The sequence below is a fragment of the Onychomys torridus genome, chromosome 11, assembly GCF_903995425.1.
Source record: "Onychomys torridus chromosome 11, mOncTor1.1, whole genome shotgun sequence".
In the NCBI taxonomy this organism is placed as follows: domain Eukaryota; kingdom Metazoa; phylum Chordata; class Mammalia; order Rodentia; family Cricetidae; genus Onychomys; species Onychomys torridus.
Window position 1 is genome coordinate 16,687,686 of NC_050453.1, and position 22,774 is coordinate 16,710,459.

The window sequence follows — 22,774 nt, forward strand, 5'->3', positions numbered from 1 at the left end:
CTACAGTAGTTTTTAATCTCTGTGCTCATGTTCACATTTAGGAATCTGATCAGAGCCCCTGCATCGCCAGAGGAAAGTGAACAGATCCACAGTCTTATATGGAAGTCCTCAAGGCCTTTCTAAGACTCTTTATGCATGTTTGGCCCCTCTGCACATGCAGGGTCACAACTTGGCATGTGAATCAGTGGGAGGGAAGAAAAGAAGACAAAAGGGAAAAGGACATGGGAGCAGGCCATAAATGCCACGGATGCCATCAAAGCGCCTGGCTCTGATACTTATGAACGTCACCTACTAAATTCCAATAGGAAATAATAACATCAGGTGTGTGTTTTTAAACAAGAAAGAGAGGAGATGCAGCTGAGATGGCTCAGTGTTTAAAAGTGCTTGCTGCAGAAAACATGAGTTTACTTCCCAACACCCACTTGAGAAGGCTCACAACCTCCTGTATCTCCAGCTTTAAAGAATCCAACACCCTGTTCTGACTTCTGTGGGCACCAGTACACATGTCCATGGGGGTGTGTGCTCATGTGCGCACGCACAGACACAAACACACAGACACAGACACACACACACACACTCACTCACACACACATTTTTTTAAACCAAATTTTATAAAAGAGGAAAACAAAAAATAATGGATGAAATGCAAGCATTGTGATTAAACCATCTTAAAGAAAATAAGCATAAATTTCCCTCTTAGCAATCCTAAACTCAGTAGTGGCAAGGAGCTGGGTAGGAAACCTGGACTTGTGCCTCTGGCTGGCACCAATGAAGTGTAATCCTCAAACCCCCTTCCCGAGTGATGCCAGGGACAGCCGGATGGAACAAGGTTTGCATAAAATTCGGATTCTCAAAAGGCCTGTATTTCAGTTGAAAATCACTTACCATACAAAGAACCAGTCCTGATCTTTAATAGCAATCCGCAGACGCCAGCTTTGAGATAGCAGATGCATTAGAATCATTTGACAGTGATTTTACAACAGCCATTATCAAGATGCTTCAGTGAGCAATTACAAATACTATCCAAACAAACAAAAAAACAGAGAGTCTTGGTGAAGAGAGAGAAGGTGTGAAGGAACAAATAGAGAGGAACTCAGGAAAAGTGGTCTCAGCGTGGTCTGGGAAACTCAAAGACAGAATGGTGGGAACTGTCCGCACTGAAAATCAATCACACAGGGAAAAAGTGTAATAAAAGTGAAATTGAACAAGGCCTTGAGGACCTGGGGACCAGTGACTAGTAATGTTAGGCATTTGATATCACACTCCCAGAAGAAGAGGAAAAGGGTAAATATAAAAGGTACTTGAGTGCCAGGCGGTGGTGGCGCATGCCTTTAATCCTAGCACTCGGGAGAGAGGCAGGTGGATCTCTGTGAGTTCGAGGCCAACCTGGTCTCCAAAGCAAGTTCCAGGAAAGGCGTAAAGCTACACAGAGAAACCCTGTCTTGAAAAACCAAAACCAAACCAAAACAAAACAAAACAAAACAAACAAACAAACAAAACCAAAAAGGTACTTGAAACAATAGTAGAGGCATCCAATCTAGAAAAGAAAAAGTAAGTTTTATCTCTGTCCACAGATGACAAAATTTAATATGTTGAAAACACATACACACACACACACACACACACACACACACACACACTATAACTAATAAATTAGTTGCAAATTAGTATAATCTAAAGTCAACATTCATAAGTCATCTGTCATTCTATAAACTAACAAAAAAATAAATTGAACATTTCTATTTGTAATACCATGAAACACTTAGAAATTAACCAAAATGATAAAGGAAAGACATTAAAATATAAACAGTGACATCCCATGCATTTGGATTTGAAAACTGAAGATGCCAACATTGCTCAGAATGATATACACATTCTCATCAAAATAGAAAAATCAATCTTAAAATTCACATGGAAACTCAAGAGACACCCTCATCCCCAACAAAATAGCCAAAACAAATCTTTAAAAAGAACCAAGTTGGAGAATGCCAATTCCTGATTTCAACACTTTACTATAGTTATCAAAACAGGATGTTACTGGTATAAAGATGGACACGTAGACCATTGTGTACACAATACAAAATGCAGAACTAGACTCTCCCACATATGGAAAAGTAATTTTCAACAGCACCACTCAGTAAGAAAGGACAGTCACTTCAGAAAATGGTGTTAGAGAAATTCATGTCCACATGTAAAGACATCAGTCAAGACTCACCTCACCACATAGAGAAAGTAACTCAAATGGATGAAAATCCTCAACATAATAGCTAAAACTATAAACAGATTAAAACCAAAGGAAACACCGTAAGACATTGGATTTAGCAATGATTGCTTGACTATAACAAAAGCCTGGGCAATTGAAGACCTAATGGTCAACAAAGTGAACATTATCAAAATTATAAGTGCTGTGCATCAAAAGGCAATCCATCAATGGAGTGGAAATGTAACTGTAGACACACAAAAGCATATTCGGCCCTAAAAATAGTGAAACTCTCACAAGTGTTATGCCATGATGAACTCTGAAGGTATTACACTAATTACATATGACACACATGTGCTACATGATTCCACATTTGTGAGACACCTAGAATAACAGCTCACAGCAGAAAGCAAAGCAGTAGTTCCCAGGGCCTAGGGCAAACACACAGGGTAGACGCTTGCTATTGGTGAAATTATTAAGGCCACTCCATGTAGTTAAAAGGGAGGTTTATTTTGTGGGGTAACTTACAAATGAAGGGATAGGTTGTAGGGTCTGGCAAAGGTATGGCACAGTCTGGCAGTGTTCTCTGGAGAACTCTGCTTGGTGTACCTCCTGCGTCCAGCATCTCAGAACCAAGAGAGAGACCTCCTCTCCATCCTGGATCTTCTGCTTCCTTCTCAGCCCCGCCTTGTGGGCGTGACCATTACCGAAGCCTCAATGGGGGTTGGAACTTCCAGGCCAGTGCTGGGATGGCTGCCCACTACAGCTTGCTGTATAACAGACATACCCTCAGCATGGCATGGTGCAGATGTTCTGCATGTGAATGGCAGGCATGGTTGCCCGATAGTGTGAATGTGCCTGTGCCACTAGCCACCTAAAGATAGCCAACATGGTGTCTTAGTTAGGGTTTCTCTTGCTGTGATTAAACACCATAATCAAAAGCAACTTGGCGAAGTAAGAGTTTATTTCACCTTAGAGCTTGTAAGTCCACCGAGAGAAGTCAGGGCAGGAATTTAGGGCGGGAATCTGGAGGCAGGAACTGGAGCAGAAGCCATGGAAGAGTGCTGCTTACTGACTTGCTCTTTCTGGCCTGCTCAGTTTGCTTTCTTATACAACTCAGGATCACCCACTGAGGATTGGCACAGCCCACAGTGGCCCTCACACATCAATCATCAATGAAGAAGATGCCCCACGGGCTTGCCTACAGGCCAATCTGGTGGAAGCATTTTCTCACTCCAGGTTCCTTCTTCTCAAATGACCCTAACTTGTTATCAAGTTGGCACAGCTGACTAGCCAGCTAACATGGTAAAGTTTGGGATATTACTTATATATTTTACTACTAGTTTTCTTAAGTGATGGGAAAACTACCTGAATTTAGCAAAAGATATAAAGCTAAATAACCCCCCCCAAATTAAACATAAAGACATTCTCACACAGATTCATTACTTGAATAGAACTTAAATCCCAAACTAATCCTCAGAGTAGTGAGTATAAAATGAGTCCTTGCCGACAGGGAAGAGCAGTCTGAATCAGAGTGGATCGCCAGAAATCCTACAAAACAGCACACCATTTTCATGTGAATTGGGAAAAAAGAACTGGTAACCTCCACCCTGAATTCAGCAAAAGCATCTGTTAAGCATTGAAAAGGAAATCAAGCTAGTCACAGTCACAGGAAAATTAAAAGAACTCATCACCATCCAATCTCTCTTGAATGAATTGCTGCCCAAAGTCTCTAAAATAAAAGAAAAACAGTAGAAGAAGAAATCTTGAAGCATCAGCAAGAAAGACTACAATAAGCAAAAATGTGAATAAGTGGGTTTTTCTTCTCCCCTTCAGTTGTCTGTGTTGACAGTTGAAGCAAAAATTCTAACGCCGTCTGAGGGGTTCTAGAAGTATGTGGTGAACAGCTGGATAGTTATGTTCCAAGAGGGAAGAGAGAGAGAGAGAGAGAGAGAGAGAGAGAGAGAGAGAGAGAGAGAAGAAGGGAAGTCTCTGTACCTGATTCCAACTGCTAAAAATGAAGACACCAATATACTATAATGAGAGTGGAGGGGTGGGGCTTAAGGCAAACACTTCTTAAAAAGCTGTGTAAAGGAATGTACTCAAAGACACCCCAAGATAGATTGCATCATAGTTCAGTTGGTAGAGAGCTTGCCTAGCATGCAGGAGGCCGGGGCTTCGATTGCTGGCATCTCATTACTGGAGTGTGGTGGTGCACTCACATAATCTCAGCACCAGGGAGGTAGAGGCAGGAGGATGAGACATTCAAAGCCATTCTTACCTACACAGCAAGTTCAAGGCCAGCCTAGACTACATGAAGACTAGTCCCTACATAAGTAAATAAATCTTTAAATGATATGTTAAAAGATAGATAGAGGAACACAGGGGTCTTTGAAAAAGAGACACAAAAAGGTAGAAAGAACAAACAAAAATAAAGTTGTATATTTAAACTCTAATGTAGTAATAATTACATTGTGAATGATGTAGTCTATATAAATTGTCTAAATACTCTGAAAGGCAAAGATTGGTAGAATAGATGTATTTGAAAGTAACCCAAGTTTGTACTGTCTAAAAGAAACTCTTTAAATATAATGATATGGACAGACTGAGAATAAAAAGATAGAAAACACATCATGAAAACATCATCAAAAGATATCTGGAGTGGCTTTGTTAGTATCATATGAGTAGACTTCAAGGCAAAGAAAGCTTTCCTAGAGACCAAGGACATCCTAGAATGGAAATGTAGCCATCTACTCAAAAGCTGAAATCACACCAAACATGCCTGCAGCAAATCACATAGTTTCAAACAGTGGAAACAAAACCTGGTAGAACTCTGCTGTGGAGCCTGAGGCAGGAGGATTCTTAGTTGGAGGCCAGCCTGGAGACCCTAGCAAGTTCAAGGCCAGTCTGGGTAGCACAGCAGGACTGTCTCAAAACCCAACCAAACCAAACCTCTGGATCTGAAAGAAAACGGAGAACAGCAAGGAGAGGCAGCAACATGAAGCCTCTCCAACTACAGTTGAGAAAAAAACAGGCAGAAAACTGACAGAGAAAATTTAGTACCACCACTGGTCAGTCGGGCCTTGGTGATGTTTATAAAATGTCCTCCTCAACAAAGGCAGAATAGATGTTCTTTCCAAGTATGTAAAGAATGCATGTCACAGTAGAACACATGACACATGCTGGGCCGTTAAACAAGCACCAACTAATGTAAACAGTTCATAGGTTCATAGAGTCAGACAAAGAAGAGTCAAAGTAGAAATCAAACCAGTACTTGGAAACAAAACCAAAGTTCCGCCTTCCCCTCTGTCTACTGTAGTGTGTCCCACAGCACACTGCAGCCCAGGATGACCTTTAGTGTCCATGATGACACTAACGTCCCAGGAATATGTGTGACTCTTTCAGAGTCCCTCAGGGACTATGTTAATACTTACTGCCTTAGTTCTGGAAAGATTCAAAGCTAAGAATGGTTACTGTGCTTGCAGAGGATCCCAGTTCAGTTCCCAGCATGCACACGGTTTCTTACATCAGCAGTAACTCCAGCTCCAGGGGATCCATTGCCTTCTCCTGGCTTCTGAGAGGAGTAAATGAGCATTCAGTATACATACATACATGTAGGCAAAGCACTCAACACATAAAATAAAAATAAGTAACTCTTTTGACATCATTATATTGACAGATTAAAGATAGTAATACAGAAGCAACTGTGTGTGTGTGTGTGTGTGTGTGTGTGTGTGTGTGTGTGTGTGTGTGTGTTGCCTGAATGTATATGTAGGCATCATATCCATGCAGTCCCAGTGGAGGCCAAAAAAAGACATTAGATCTCCTGAAACTGGAGTTACAGACATTGTGAGCTGATTTATGGGTGTTGGGAACCAAATTCAGGTCCTCTGCAAGAGTAATACGTCATTCAGTGTTCTTAACCACTGAACCATCACTCCAGCCCCAGCAACAGCAGCTCTTCCTGGCATTGTTTCTGCCACTGACAGGCAGCCCTGAGCTCGCCACATCTATAACTCTCTTTCCTGTGGGCCTCCCAGCTCTCTTGCCTTCACTGTGATGATCTCCTAGGTCCAGACTGTCTAACAGGGCCAGAGCCCCTTCCACGGTAAGGGCCCAGGCTTGCTCACTGGAGCAGGCTGACAGTTCAGGTGAGTAGTCAGGTGGTCTCTCAAGGATAGCATGCCTCCCCTAAGCACATTCCCCTCAAAGGGAATTGACACAGTGAGGCTTTGAAGGTGTGGAGTGGAGTGGGGTCTGCAGGGAAGCTTCTGGGCTCACATGGGTCCTCGGAGGCTTTGGAGTTTCCTGCTGCCTATTGCAAAGGGGTTCAGTGGCTCTGGGGCTGCTTGGGGGTGAAGCTCCACTCTGTGTCCCCTACTGAATGCCCGGGCCATCTCCCCCAGCACACACACTGCTTTCATCTTGGGATGGACAGAAAAGGAAAACTCACTTCAGTGTCCCCCTGTGGGGACCTGATCTAGAGACTGTTATCTTTCATGTATTTCTTTTCTTCTGATTTTTATATCCATATTTAAATTATGCTCGGGGAAGTCATTTATTGCATTCCCCAGGCTCACAGTAGAAAGCATATGAGATCCTTGATAAACTTAATATATTTATATTAAAAATTAATAAGAAAGCCATATTGTTTCCAACTTTAAATCATAATTTGATCTCATTCATTTTATTTAATACATGGCCACAATTCTAAAATTACCTTAAAAAAAAGATAAGATGAGATGGAAATCAGGTCTGGGGGCCTTTTCTTTCTCAAAGAGCCCTGTGCCTCTCATGTGGCAGACAATCTACATTGCCATTTCCGGTGTGACATTTAGAATCTGTACGTGGGTGCAGCACATCCCACTGGCGGCTTCCAATGAATCCTCCGTGCATGATTGTATGCAGGCTCCTTCTAAATGCTACCATTAAAAAATAAAATTTAATGGAAAGAGAGAAGCTTTCCCCAAACCGAGCCTGCTCCAATTTTATATTTCCTTAATCTGTTTTATAGGCCACTACAGGAAATTAAACTGGAATTGTTCTCTCTGACATGCACATGTGTAGCATTGGGGGGGGGGGGTGCTGAGAGCAGGGAGACTTGGAGCTCCCGGCAACAGTTGCTCTGGCTTGTCCAAGATTTACTGCAAATTCATTTTGGGGGGTGAGGCAAGAGGAAGCCTTCTTCTTCTTCCAGCTAAGCTGAAGAGGCGTCCTGAGCTCGCAGGGCTCTCTTCTGTCCCAGGCAGGTATTTGCCCCAGGACCATGGTAGACACAAGTGGCATCCATGGTAGACACAAGAACCAGATGTTGTCCTCCATCATCAGCTCTGCCCTGCTCGACATGTCACATTGTCAGTACCTGCAAATGCATGAAAGTTGCTGGCAGACTTGCCATTCTTTTCTTCTTTCTCTCTATCTCTCTTCTGTATATGACTATCACTCAGAGGAAATCATATTTATTAACTATATCTAAGCTCTGGTCTCTACACAAGTGATGTGCTTTTGGTCTTTACCCCACCCCACCCCCAGCCCCAATTCCTGTCTTCACGTTCGTCCTCTGCCCCCTCCCTATGCTCCTGTCCTCTGCTTCTAACCATCGTGGTACACAGAATCCTGGGACACTAGCTCCCTATTCCCATATGACCCTAGTGTTGAGGTCACCAGCAAACGAGAGGACACAGAGCATGGGCAGCATCATTTGACCTGGGCCACCCCAGGGTCCTCAGGCTGTCTAAGAAGCTATATCCAGGAGACACTGCCCCTTCTCCATGGTCACTGCACTGTCCCCAGCTGGAGGCTGTACCAGGCAGGTGGAATGGACACTGGGGTGGGTCCTGAGAGCTAGGCATCCCGCTCTGCCCCCTCTCAGGCCAGGTGAGTTAGAGCAATTTCTTCTGATCAAAGTGTCTGGCTAGACATTTTTGCCCTGCTTTTGGGAAGCAGTCTGGACAGTGTGGCTGTGAGCCCACATGGTGGCAGCTTCCCCATTTGCTGGGTCCTGCAGCCCCAGTGTGGCCATAGGTCCCAAGTCTCCAGTGGGAGCTTGGGCACCTGCTCTGCTATCAGATGGCAGCTCTGCCCCTTCAGTGGACAGGAAAATCCTGGTTAGGACTGGAACTGCAGGAGGGTAGTGAGGAAGGAAGTCTGGAACCAGAAAGATGCTTGGGAAAACACAGATCAGCCTCCACTCTCATGGTGACGAGAAGATGGCATTGTCTTTTGGCTGTCAGTCAAGTCACAGAGAGGCCCAGGTCCTTCCCCAAGTGGAGAACCTGCAGAAACAACCATGAGGCAAGGCCTCTGGTCCACTTAGGAGCTGTGAGAACACACCAGCAGAGGGCACTGTGCCAGTGAGCCCTTTCTCAGGGTGGATGGATGCAGGGAAGATCCTGTTTCCAGAGGGCTCTCCCAGAGCACATTCACCCTCCCCTGCACATCACAAGCATAGCCAGCCCTGGTAAGTAGATGGGGACAGGACAGCCACAGTGGCTTTCAAGAGTTTGCCAAGAAGGGTCTGATCCGGAAGCCTCTGTAATGACACCATCCTACAGGTCTCTGCCTCAGACCCCAGCATGTCCAGCACAGCAGAAAGCTCAGGGCGGTGCAGGAAAAAGAGAATAAAACATGAGGCACCAGATGTTGGCTTTTAATCTCCCAGAGCTTGGCTGCCTGCAAGGTGGGGCAGCGCCTGCTTCTCCCCTCCCCTCCAACAAGCCCTGCCTGGGGATATATGTGCAGTAACTGTGCGGCAGGACAGACCTGTGTAGATTAACAAGAAACAAGTTCCCTGCATCTGTCCTGTCCCCTCCTGTGGACCTGACTGCCACTGTAAGCCCAGAGCCAACAGGGCTTTCTTTCAATTTGCCTTTTTATCTCCTAACATCTAAATGTCACCCCATCCCCTGCCCCTCCAACACACAGACACACAGACACACACACATACACACAGATATAATAGAGACAGAAAGGGAGTGATATATATATATATATATATATATATATATGTATATATATATATACACATGTATATATGTATATATACACACACACATGTATATATGTATATATATACACATGTATATATGTATATATACACACACATATGTATATATATATACATATACATGTATATATGTGTGTGTGTGTGTGTGTGTGTGTATGAGAGAGAGCGCCTACTTGTTTTCTGTTGTTTAAACCTAAAGGGAACACCTTTACAGAAACACAAAGAGAAGCCAGGAGCTCAGGCTGTGGCAGCCAGCCGGCAGGCACAAAGCTTTGTTGCCCTGAGTCTGTCCCTCTGTAGAGGCGAGGGTGTCAATTTGACAGGTGTCCTGAGGACAGAGCGATTGCACTCAGTTCTTTCCAGCTCCAAATCTCTATGGCTTTACGGTGTGGGAAGCCAAGAATTCCACTCCTTGGGAGTTATCTCAGCAAAGAACAAAAGCAAAGGAAAACACGTACACACACACAATAACAACAACAACAGGAAACCCATAGCTGGAAGCTCTGCGTTATATCATAATCAAAAGCTCCCGGAAGCGACCTAAATTTTCAAGAGGAGTTTATGAAATAATGTCTGTCAGCTAACCGTGGGGGAGTTGTGCCCACCTGGAAAGCGGCAGTCATGCTGACCTTAGCACAGAGTGGTGGGGAGTGGCTAGGGTTGCTGGGAGCTACAGTGGGGTGCGGAGGGGGAGTTTAGGTTGTCCTGGAGCCCATTGCCTGGTGCTTCCCAGCCGCCAGCACCACATCTTAAAGGGTCTTTAGAACACATTCACACCGGATATGGTAGCTTCGGATTCCCTGCCCTGCTCCTGCCCTGCCTCCCATTGGACACCGTACTGCTGCTGTTTGGGCTGTTCATTGCTCCCTAGCGAACCATCCAAAGACTCAGCAGAGCCAAGAACAATAAGATGTTCACAGTTCCGGGTGAGGAATTGGAACTGAGCATGGTGGGAATGGTCTCCAGCCTTGCCACGGTGCCTGACTGGCTTCTGCCTGGATGCTGGAGTCATCCAAAGCCTCACTGGGCGCATATCTGGTGGCTTGGCTCTTCTGGTCATCACCTAGAGCCGTTACATGTGGCCGCTGCACACGACACTGGCTTTGTCACAGCTTTGAGGCGGGTGTCCCAGGAGCAAATGCTGGAGACCGCGGCAGAGACTTCTTGACTTTAAGTTGCCAGCTTTATTCCTGTTGTGCTCTCATGCTGGAGAAGCCACAGGCTCAGCCCAACTTTCAAAGTACTCTCAAGGTTGAATTTCAAGATTTAGTGACAGACTGGACATGGAGACTAAAGAAGGGGCCATCAGCATGCCACCACTGTACTAGCACACTCCAGGAAGAGACTGCTGTCAAATGCATGTGCACAGTACATAGGGACCAAGATTAAAATATATATCATGGGACAGCATTATAGCACAGTAGGTGGAAGAGCTTGCCACCAATCCTGGCAGCCTGAGTTCGATCCCTGGGACCCACAGGGTAGGAGAGAACTAGCTCTCTCACATTGTCCTCTGACCCCTACAAGCACACCATGGCATATACATAGTACCCCCTCTACACACACACACACACACACACACACACACACAACACACACACAACACAACACTAAATAAATAAAGTTTTAAAACCTGTTGTTAGGGAAAGCAACATACCAGTTCTTCTTTTGTGTGACTCTCCGGTCTTGGTGAGAATTACTGAACCCCTACACTATCCACCTAAACCTGTGCATTAGTATAGTCTCTGAAGATCATGTCGGCCCCAGGGTGACCAGTGCAGAGCCCACCTTCTAAGCACCCATGCCATGGTGCTGCCAGCTCTCCGAGACTGCTTGTTCCCCTGTGGGCCACGGGGCCTCTGGATCATTGGGAAATATTGAGAAGCCAGGAAAGGGCTTGTCTGCTTTGAGATTCTCATCTGTCACCTTTCCTTTGTCCTTAGGCCTTCGACATTATGAAAGTGACCCATGGCCGAGAGCACAGCCTGATTGAAGATTTAATTCTTCTCCTGGAAGAATGTGATGCCAACATAAGAGCCTCCTAAGGACAGCCAGAGGGACAGGGGAGATGGCGCACCCTCATCGAAGGCCTTACTGAGGTCACACACTCTGTGATATCTGCTATGTGAACCTCCTGTAGAAAATGCCATTCTGTGTTTGTGTGGGGAAATGTGTTGCTGTGGTGTGTCCTGAGAAAACCTATTTGTGGTAGAGCTGAACCATTACAATAAATACGAAAGATGAGTTGAAAATGCCATCTGGCAGCTTGGCTTTGCCTACTCATAGGTGATTGGATAGTTAAGATATCAGCATTGGAAAGAGGAACTTACCAAACATAGGATGGAAAGCCAGGTGGTGGTGGTGCATGCCTTTAATCCCAGCACTTGAGAGGCAGAGGCAGGTGGATCTCTGTGAGTTCAAGGCCAGTTGGGTCTACATAGTGAATTCTAGGACAGCCAGGGCTATGTAGAGAGACCCTGTCTCAAAAACAAAAGAAATCAAAAATAGGATAGAATAAATTAAAGCTTCCTTTTTGGATGTATATACAGGTAATGGATTAAAGTTATCATTTTCACATATACTCTAAACTAAGTGTCCGTCCACTTTATCAAGAAGCAGATTTTTGGTTGTTGTTCTTTTATTTTTATTGACTTAATATGTACTTAATAATGTGGTTAGCTACGATATTTCAGTGTTTGAGTACACGTGTCCAGCATATATCTGTCAAAGGACAAATCTGGCCTCCCTTTTATTTCCTGCCTCTGCAGTTGCCATTTCTCACAGTCACCCATCCTAACTTTCACATATGAGGGACAAAGTGTCACACTTGTCTCTGTCCCTGGCTTATTTCACTCTGTATCATTTTCTCTAGTTCCATCCATTCTGCTACAGATAACAGGATTTCTCTCATCTTTATGGCTGAGTAATATTCTGCTGTTTATTCATGCTTCATTTTTCTTTGTGCATGTTGGTGAGGACCTAAGGTGATTACAGCCTCATCTGTTATGAATAGCTTACCATGTCTGCGGTTTACAGATTGAATTTCCTTTTGACATATACCAGGAAGTGGGATGGCCGGATCCCACGGTGGCCCAATTTTCACTCCTTAGATGGCCCTCCATTCTAGCATTCTGACTTAGGTTCCCACTGACAGTGTATAATAGTCCCTTTCCTCCATGTTCACGCCAGCATTTGTCACCTGGGGGTGTACTTGGCCCACTGTTGACTTTAACAGCATTTTAACTGCATACATGATCTTTCATTGTAGTTTCAGTTTCCCTGATGACTGATGATATTGATCATGCCCCACGTATTTGTGACTGTTCAACGCAGTTGCTCATTTTGTAATCAGAATCTTGTTTTTTTATCCCTTACATATTGTAAATATGGTATGTAGTATGGATATGAACCTTCCTTCATTGGGAGGATAGTTGGCAAACAGTTCTCTCGTTCTATAGCTTGTCTTTTCCTCATTGTTTGTGTGCTGTATAGAACTTCACTGTCATTGTTTGTCTGTGTCTGGGTTTGCTTCCTCTGCTTTTATAATAAAAAATAATCACCTGGTCCAGCATCTATGATAACCGATACCTTTGCTGACATGTCTCCATGCATGTTTCCAGTTCAGATCTTGCATTTGGTCTTTGATCCACCATGAGCTGAGTATTTGTCCAGAATGAAAGATAAAAGTTCAGTTTCCATCTCTTGCATGTGGGTGTCTTCTTTTCCTGCACACCTTGTTGAAGAGGCCAGCCATACAGCCTGCACAGTTTGGGCGCCTTTGTCAAGAATGAGCTGGTCCTGGGTGTGCGTGCCAACCTCTGGGCTCTCTGTTCTGCCTCACCGGTCCGTTTGTCTTTTGTTACTCTATGACCATACTGCTTCTGCCATTGTGGCTCTGTAGTACGTCTTGAAATGAGGGCCCACGATGCCTCCAGCCTCATTCTTTTTGCAGAAGGTTGTTTTATCTGTTCTGCGTCTTTGGTGAAGAAGCAGAATTTTTGAGACGTTGTCTTTACTCCTCTGTGATCAATAACTAAATACTTTTTTTTTCTTTCTGAATACCTCTCCAACACAGGAATCCTTATCTCAAAGCCTAGGACTAGGTCATTTCAGACATTACTAGAAAAGGATGTTAAGTCTCACACAAAAAGAAAAAGATACTGAACCCAGCTCTTTGTGTAAATCTTGTGAGCATTTTATAATTCTTGGTGTATGTGATTATTTTCTTAAACTTCATTTTTTCTGTAATTGCTTGAATCTGCGGTTCGGTGTGTTACTGAGCAGAGCAGAAAGCTCTCTTGTCCTCCAGTAAACTGTTCTCACCCTATTCAAATTGACTGGCTTCCTCGCTTTTGTTATCTTTTCTATTTCCCAACCCTTTGACCTGTGTCTCTTTCTGCTTTGGGTCAATAACAAAAATATTTTCCTTGTCCAAAAAAAGTTGAACCTTGAATGGTTCACTGGTCCTGGAAGTGGCGAGGTCCTTCATGTTTCAGTGAGATTCAGGTAGTAAAGCAGGTCGGTGGGTTGCTGCAGATGAAATGGCCCTTAAATAGTAGGCCTCCATCTACACTTACGTTGCAGGGATACAGATGCAGGAGGTGAATGCAGAACCCAGAATAGCGACCCTCAGAGGAAGGGAGCAGGCCAACACTCAGAATGACACACAGATGTCTAACTGAGCCTGAAGGAACAGGCCTTACTTTGTGGCAACGAGAGCTGACAACCGGAAGCTGGGGGTCCCCCTGCCAAACATCTGCTGGCCATGGAAACAATGAAGTGTGCAGGATGTCTTATGCACACCCACGAGCTCCAAGGCCTTTTCCTAAGGGTGCTTCTGCTCATGCCCCAGCCACAATTGTAGCCAGCACATCCCTAAGACACACACTCTCTCTGCTAACCACAGTAGCGTACTAGGTGGGTACCCGAAGACCGCTTCATGAGTGAGGAAATAAGCCTGAAGTCAGATGCACTGGAACCCCCAGATTCACTAAGTAGCTCTGAGAAGACCTTGACCTCAGCCCTTTTGGAAGGGCCAGTTATACCCAAGTCAACAAATATTTTTAAATGATTCTGATGTTTCCAGGAAAAGAGAACACAAAGGCCAAATAAAACTTGTGTGACCTCAAAATGTACACTGTCCAGGAGAATTTGTATCAGTTAGCTTTTACTGTGTAACAAACAATCCCAGAACTTAGAGGCTCAACATAATTTTGTTTAGCTCATACTGCCATAGATCAGCAATTTGAGCTGGAAATTTCTTATTTGTCCTAGGAATATAGTTAATTGGTAGGTCACTTGGAGAATCGGAGTGGCTAAGTGATGTAGCCCCTTAGGTTGGCTAGCCAACTGTGTCCCATTCCAGGAGAGTTCCAAGAACAGTCTTTCAACTCCCAATCGACCAGTGCTTTTCAAGCCTGCTTTCATCGCATTGGCTTTAGTCCCATAGGTCAAGGCCAACCTCAAGGTCAACTTCAAATCAAGGCATGGATACATGTTCCCTTTGTTGTAGAAACAGCTACAGTCCCATTGCAAGACACAGACATGGAGGTGGGGGGATGGTACCATCTATGGCATTCACCATAGCAGCCCTGAAACTATCTTTATGTTACTGAACACTTAACAAATATGACGAAATCTACACTCTGTACTTCCAGAAACAGACCAGAATAACTTGGTGTTAGGATCCAGATTTTTAGAATGCCCCAGAGCCCATTGGTGGACTCTTCGTCATTTCCATGAAATAAAAAAAATAACAATAAAAATAAAAATAAACTTCCTGCATTTGAGAAAAAAGAAAACCAGGAGAGGGTTGCATTGTTTGTTCCCCTTTAATGCACTAGGGAATGCAAAGGCCACAGGAGAAAGTCGGGGGAACAACTTACGTGGCCCATAGGCAGAGTTCACGGATAGGATGCTGTTGTGCTCGCCAACTTCCTGAATGAAATTTATCAGTCACTGATGATCCTGGATTAAGAGATTTGTCTTCACGCCTCCTAGAGAAAGTCTGATGGGCTTTGAAATCCCTCTCTGCCAGCTTGCGGTGTGTGAGGATGAAAGCGCCCTGCGTACACCAAGTTTTAATAAAAAGCAAACATTTAAGCAGAGGTAAACATTTACCCAATAAAATTATAGCAAAATAATTTTGGCAAAGAGGGAAATGGTCAGAGAACACAATTTAAAATCCATGTTACCAGTGGCTGAGGATTGATTGCGGCCCCAGCCTCCATGAGACTGTTTCATTAATCCACAGTCATTGTAGCAGCAGGCTTTTTTCACATCAGTAACTTGACGCCATTAGTCGCTCCTCTGGGATGAGAACACATTCAAACTGAAAATGAACACGCCGGGCATAATTTATAGCCGTGCCACATGAATGCCGAGAGTGTGGGGAGGAAGCTGCTTGGGAACCCACTCGTGGTGGCTACTCAGACCTCACTTCTCTGAGGCGCAGCCAGACAGCTGCAGACCACAGGCCCCCAGTTAGACTAGTTGCAGGGAGGGAGGGGAGTTCCATGCAGGACCAGATGTCTTGAAATTTTCTTGTGAGCCTAGTCAGGAGTGGATGTTGGGCTCCCACAGGAGAGCCCACTGGGATTCTGCAGGGAGAGGGTTCTGGACATTGTCTGTGGGACACCATGAAATCCTCCTGAAGGACGCTTCTGGATGACATTGGATCCCTCCTTTCCTCTGAGGTCTAGAAGAGATCAAGCTGATGGAAAAACAAGCAACACCACCAAACTAGAACACCCCCTTAACATTTGGAGCTCTAACCATCAGGGTGACGCTGCTCCCAGCATGTTCACTACTAATCCAAAGCAGTGGGAGCCTCTCTCTCTCTGAGGTCACCTGAGGACTCCATCACTCAGTTGCTGACTCTCCCTTCTCCTCTACCAAGGGAATAATACGTCCTATCCATCCCCTGAAGTACCTTTGAGATCTCATATCCATTCCCAGAAACTTCACAGGCTCCAGCAGCATCCCTCAGCAGCTGGAAAGATACCTCATTCCTCTCCCGTGCTGTCCTCCCTGTCCTCCCCCCTCAGAGCTGCAGAGGGGCCTCTCAGATGCTTGCTTCATCATGCTCTCTTGAAACTCCTCTGCTCAGAATCTTAGAGTGGATCTCCATTGCTAGCTACCCTGCATCTAGCCTTCTGGCCCTTGAGCTACAATTTCCTGTCCTTCTGGAGTCCTGCATGAATCTAATGTTCCACTCCAGATGGACTAGTGTTCCAGCCTCAGGACCACGCGTGTGTGTGTGTGTGTGTGTGTGTGTGTGTGTGTGTGTGTGTGTACAAGTGCGTAAGAGTATCACTGTAGGAGACCGTGTGAGGGAGGAAATGGAAGTTGGAGGGACTGTAAGGAGAGGGTAATAGAATATATACGGTAGGAAAGTGAAAAGGGCAGAGATACAGCAGAGAAGGGTCCACCCGCACATGTATGAGCCTAAGCATGAAAATGCCACAATGAAACCTGCATATATTTCATGCTAGTTGTAGACAATTTTTAAGTAGCAAATATAGGGCCGGAGAGATGGCTCAGCAGTTAAGAGCACTAGCTGCTCTTTCAGAGGACCCGAGTTCGATTCCCAGCACTTACAATGGCAGTTCACAACCATCTGTAACTCCAATTCCAAGAGATATGTTGCCCTTTTCTGACCTTCAAGGTACCAGGCACACATGTGATACATAGACATACATGCAAACAAATGCTTACACGTATAAAATAATAAAAAAAAATTTTTTCCTTTTAAAGTAAATGTAGACTAAAAACTGTAAGTAATCTTCACTCCTATGAGTACTCCCAAGGAGGCGATTGTGTGGCAAGGAGGTCCTGCGGCAAAGCTTTCCATCAAAACAGTGGAAAGGGAGCAGGTACTTTTTGAAACATTGGAGAAATCTAAAGGCAGTGGAGGAGAGCCTAGGCCGATAAGGAGATGAAGGGATAGGTAGATGGCAGAGTCCCCAAAGGTGTTTGTCAGTGCCATAGACTCGGACATCAGAAGCTTTCCTGGGAAAGGGTCAGTAGCTATGGTTCCTAACCTCCCTGAGCTGGGCAGACATAGAGGAGAGCCTGTCCGCATTGCACTGAGACCCCACATGGCTGCCATGTGGGCTGAGCAGTTACTGTAAGGAGAAACAGCCATGCTGTGATGTGTGCATGCATGATAAACGGAAGGAGGGGGTGGCAAAGGCCTCCTGTACCACCAGCACCTGTATAAGCATCAGTCTAGGCAGGCAGAGCCGGGTTGAGCAGGAGACATCTCACTTCAAACTGATTCCAAGCTGTCTCCAAGCAGCAGGCTTCCCAGGGCTCTGGGAGAAATCCATAGACAGCCTCAGGAACAAGCCCAACACCACCCAGGCCTCAGGAAGCCCCGAAGTCATCATTCAAGGTCAGCAAATGACCTTGCCCATGGTAATCAGCAACTTGAGATCCAAAGCAACTTGAATTAGAACCCAGAGAAACTAGAGACCAACTTCATATCATAAAAGTGGGGAGAGGGGGGGTTCATGAGCACCCACCCAGTTGATGAACTATTGACAATTAATGTCCGCTGGGCAGGGGGAGAGAGCTGGTGTTCTTTAAGGACATGGTTCCAGTTAGGTCTACCGTGCCCCAGATGGTGCCACACCCAAGTATATGGGCAGCACAAATTAGACTCAGTGGGAAGGAGGCTTAATGTAGGGACAAATGGGGAGGCGGCACAGGTGGGTGTGTGGGGAGTTAAGCAGAGAAGTGGGGTATGTGAATATGATCAATGCATCATGTGCACGCATGGAACTCTCAAAGAATTAATAAAATTGACATTTTTAAAGTGGCGTTCTATATTTGAACAGAACCACACAGAGCCTAGAGGTGGAAACTAGTTTCTGAAATCAAAGTGGCAATGGATGTCCTTGTCAGAAGATGGGTCACAGTGGAAAGAAAAGGAAGCACGTGTGGGCTGGGAGACGTTTAGAAGTTGTCCCTTACGCGGTTCAGAGGGAGGAACACATGGGAAGTCTAGGAGACACCCGATGTGGGAGTTAGACAGACAAGATCCACCGTATCTGGATGGAAGAACCACGAAGAAGGAAGAGCGAGATACAGGGGCCAACCTGAGCACACAAGGTCATGAATTCCTCCAACCTGAGCACACAAGGTCATGAATTCCTCCAACCTGAGCACACAAAATCATGAATTCCTCTAACCTGAGCACACAAGGTCATGAATTCCTCTAACCTGAGCACACAAAATCATGAATTCCTCTAACCTGAGCACACAAAATCATGAATTCCTCTAACCTGAGCACACAAAATCATGAATTCCTCTAACCTGAGCACACAAAATCATGAATTCCTCTAACCTGAGCACACAAAATCATGAATTCCTCCAACCTGAGCACACAAAATCATGAATTCCTCTAACCTGAGCACACAAGGTCATGAATTCCTCTAATAGGAGCATTAAGATCAAATTCAGAGCACAATTAGCAAAACAGAGAAAAAAATCACAACAGAAACATCATTATGATTTAGACAAAAGCTAGAAAAAAACAGAAAATCTTAAAGATTTTTAAGAAGAAAAAAGGACAGTTCACTTTCAAGTGTTGCCAGGCAGTGGTTCATAGATTAACCTCCATCTGTCAAAAGGAGCAGTGTTTTTAGATAATGAAGAAGAACTGGTTCCTGGAATATGATACCCAACAAAACTGTCTTTCAGGAATTGCAGGAGAATGAGCGCATAGAACACAAACTCAAGAGGAGTTATGAGTCACAGACCATAACCTGGGGAGGGAGGTGTGCCAGGCCTGGGAATGTAGCTCAGTGGTAGAGGGCTCCCCTAGCATGGGGAGGCTTCATCCTCACCACGCAGTACATACCACCCAAAAGTGCACACCATCACCTGGTGGGAAAGAAAGGAACCATGGATGAGAGCTCGGTATTGTAAGAGGACACGCAGAAGAAGGCAACCAGCGCTGGCACTCCAAGCCATGCAGAGGCTCCTGACCTTGGTGGCTCCGGTTTCTACAAATGATTCTTTCTGTTGTTGCTAAATTGTGGATTATTTTCCAGTTAAGAGATTATTTTTATTTATATGTATGTGTGTGCTTGTCTGTATGTGCACCATATGCATGCGAGTGCCACGGAGGTCAGGAGAATACATTAGAATATTTTGAGCTGGAGTTATAGGTGGTTGTGAGCTGCCTGGTATGGCTGCTGGGAACTGAACTCAGGTCCTCCATAAAAGCAAGCACTTAACCACTGAACCATCTCTGCAGCCCTGGGTTGACTTCTTGGTCTTTCTACTCTCCTAGTGTTCGGTGCCCCTGCTGTTTTCCAGAATGTACTTTAGCATAGGGAATTTAAAATTCCAGTGTGAATGGGGAAGGGGTTATGGAGGCCCCATCCCCAATTGAGGGGCTACTGGTAGTTGGTAGCTGCTGGGGGAGGGAGGGAGGGTCTCTTTCTTTGGGGTGTGTCTACTGGCAAGTGACTCATTCCCCCAATGGATAATCCTATGGCCCTGTGCGTGTAGGCAGCACTAATTGGACTCCGCAGGTTAATAATAATAATAATAATAATAATAATAATAATAATAATAATAGGGGCCTAACGTTGGGAGGGAGATGTGTTGGAACAGTGAGAGAATGTGGAGGGGAAAGTTGGGGGATATAATTAACTTGCACGTGTGTGTGAAACTTTCAAAGCATAGACAGAAAGTACTCCTAAATAGATGATTTACGTTGTTCCCATCCATGTTAGCAACATACTTTCGTCTTTCCAGGGTGAGCCTGATAGACAGTAAATGTCCACCATGCTGAACCAAAGTATCCATGACGGCACTTTCTGTTTCTTCGTGTACTAAGGACTCTGTATTTCATACAAAGTGGAGCCATGGGAAACTCATCTTCCCGTGTTTGCCCTATTTTCACTTAGCACATGTCTTTGGGGTTCAGCCATGCTGTATCACATGGCAGAGTTTCATTTGTGGACTGAATATCACGTGTATGTACCCGTCACATTTCCCAAGTCCATTCACCTGTCAGTGGACTTTGGAGCTGCCTCTGACTTTGGACTGTTATGAAGAGCACATAAGCAGGTATCCCAGGAAAGTCTCTGCTTCCTGTACACTTCCAAGCATTCTGCAAGTTCTTTTGCTTGCATGCTCAGAGCTAGAATGGCTGGGTTGTGTGGTCAAGCCATGTTTAATTTTTGGATGAATCTCCAAGCTGCTTTGGACAGCAGTTGAACCATTTTAGATGTGTTCCAGCAAGGTACAAGAGTTCCCACTTCTCCACAGCGTTGCCAATACTTGCTGTTTCCTTTGCTTTGCTGAAGCAGGGGTCTAACTATGTAGCAGGAATCATAGAGTCTTATTAACAAAATCAAACCCGAGGCCAGTTATTGGGGTGAATACTGGAAGATCAAAGAGACAGAACAAACCATAGCTTCCTCACCTCACCAGTTCCTCAGCTGGTCTTGTTTCCTCAGACTGCAAGCTTCTGAGTCCTCATCCAAATGAATCTCAGCTGAACTGTGCTGCTCCGAAGCCTAAAAGCTTAACCAGCCAAATGCTTCTAGTTTCTGGTCTTCACACCTTATATACCTTTCTCTTTCTGCCCCCACTCCCTGGGATTAAAGGCGTGTGTCACCATGCCTGGCTGTTTCCAATGTGGCCTTGAACTCACAGAGTCTGCCTGGCTCTGCCTCCCAAGTGCTGGGATTAAAGGTGTGCACCACCACCGCCCAGCTTCTGCTATGGCTTGCTCTGACCCATTTTCTAGCCACCATTTCTGGCTCTGTATCTAGTGGCTGTCTGTTCTCTGACCCCAGATAAATTTATTAGGGAGCACAATATTTTGGGGAACACAATATCACCACATAACTATGCCTCCCCCACTTCCCAAGTTAAGATTGTAGATATATGCCACCTACCACACAGGGCTTATTGTTTTCCAGGATCTTGTTTTCTTGTGTTTATTCAATCGTAACCACCCTAATGGATGTAAAATAGAATTTATCGTGAATTTGATTTCCATAATGATTAGCTATACTTGACATCTAACCTTTTTTTAAAAAATCTGGAGTTAGCATAAAATATTTTTCTAGGATACTTAGGAATTTTTGTTTCAAAAGATAAGAACCATCAAAAACCAATAGGGGCACATGTGCCTGTAGTCCAGCTACAGAAGTCTGAGCTATAAGGATTGCTTGAGTCTAGGACTTTAAAGCCAGCCTGGACAAGAGAGAGAGACTGGGTTTCAAAAAAACAAAAATCCAGTGGGGGATGATTGCTGAGCTACCGTCCTGCTGGCTGTTCTTATATTCACTGGGAAGGCTGAGCTCTTGAGCTCTGAAGCCCCACAGCTGCCGCTCATGGATGTGAGAAGGAGACATCTTCACCCCTCACCATCTCTAAGGACACAGTGAAACCCACATCGTACATGATGGCTAGTGCCTTTTTACAGTGGGGAACTATTTGACATGCGTTTCCATCTTTCAGTTCAATGTGTTTCATGGGTCACATGATCTCCGATTACGAAGGTGACACTTAGGACAATTTTTATGGCAAATTGAGTCCCAAAGTACAACCCCCAAAGGGATCCGCATTAATAATGGGCCGTAAGAGCATCAGCAGGGGGCCTGAGCCGGGTTCCAGTGCAATGAAATGCAGTTGCTAATGTAGCATTTCAGGAAGAAACAGACAGGAATGTGTTATTAAGACGTGTGCAACGTCTTCTCCTTTCAAAGAGGGATGTTCGCATTACCATAGACACCCACCGGATTACAGAATAATGAAGACAGAATTATTTTTGCTTGAATTGGGATTTCCCTGTGGCTGAGTTAAGAAGCATGACCCACCACCAGTGAATTGGAATGACTTTTCCTAAGGATCAACCACTCTGATCGCTTTGTTTATGCTCTAGGCGGTCCTGGGCGGTTTACTTTGTCAACATAGGAGCCAGTGCCTCCAGCCCTGGCGTAGGGGGTGAGGTGGGAGGGGGAGCCTGGCTGGGTGTTGCCTACGTAAAACCTGTGAACATAGCAAGTCTGCCCAGCAAAAACTCCCCTAAGAGATGTCAGGATTTGAATGGTCCTGTGCAGGGCAACATACCCAAGACACTAATGTTAGAGTCTGGGCTAGAGAGATGGCTCGCTGGGTGGAGTTGCTTGCCACTTAAGCCTGTCCTGAATTCCATCTCCGGGAACTATGGATGGGATGAGAGACCTGAGAGTTGCCCTACTATGCTCCGCTCATCATAAGCCTGGGTTTGGGGGCCTGCACTTTATTATATTCTATACCATGGGATGGCTGGGTTCTTAGGGTAGTTTGAGGAACACTGACTCAGCACGCCCAGCAAGCAGGACAAAATAAACTAGAAGCCTCCCAAAGCAAACAGAGAAACAGAAAAGAAAGGGGAAAAAGCAAAGTAAAAGCAAAGAAGACTAACAAAAAAAAAAAAAAAATGCATTACATGCGCACAGTCATGAGACTTCGCTGTGGATTCATTTCCTCCATGCAGGGCATGACTTTTTAATTAACCTTAAAGATGAAATAATACCAGCTCTTTGGTTTTCTGG

At 44.9% G+C, this 22,774-nt stretch overlaps 1 protein-coding gene across 1 annotated transcript in view; it reads left to right on the top strand.

The window, feature by feature from the left end:
* LOC118593387 (histone-lysine N-methyltransferase SMYD3) overlaps positions 1–11,600 on the top strand; it is a 138,249-nt gene extending 126,649 nt beyond the window's left edge. Inside the window, exon 7 of the mRNA XM_036202815.1 lies at positions 11,150–11,600. Within this exon, the coding sequence (XP_036058708.1) occupies positions 11,150–11,251 (102 nt within the window). The 3' untranslated portion in view covers positions 11,252–11,600. The remainder of the gene's footprint in view (positions 1–11,149) is intronic.
* Positions 11,601–22,774: the final 11,174 nt, after the last annotated feature.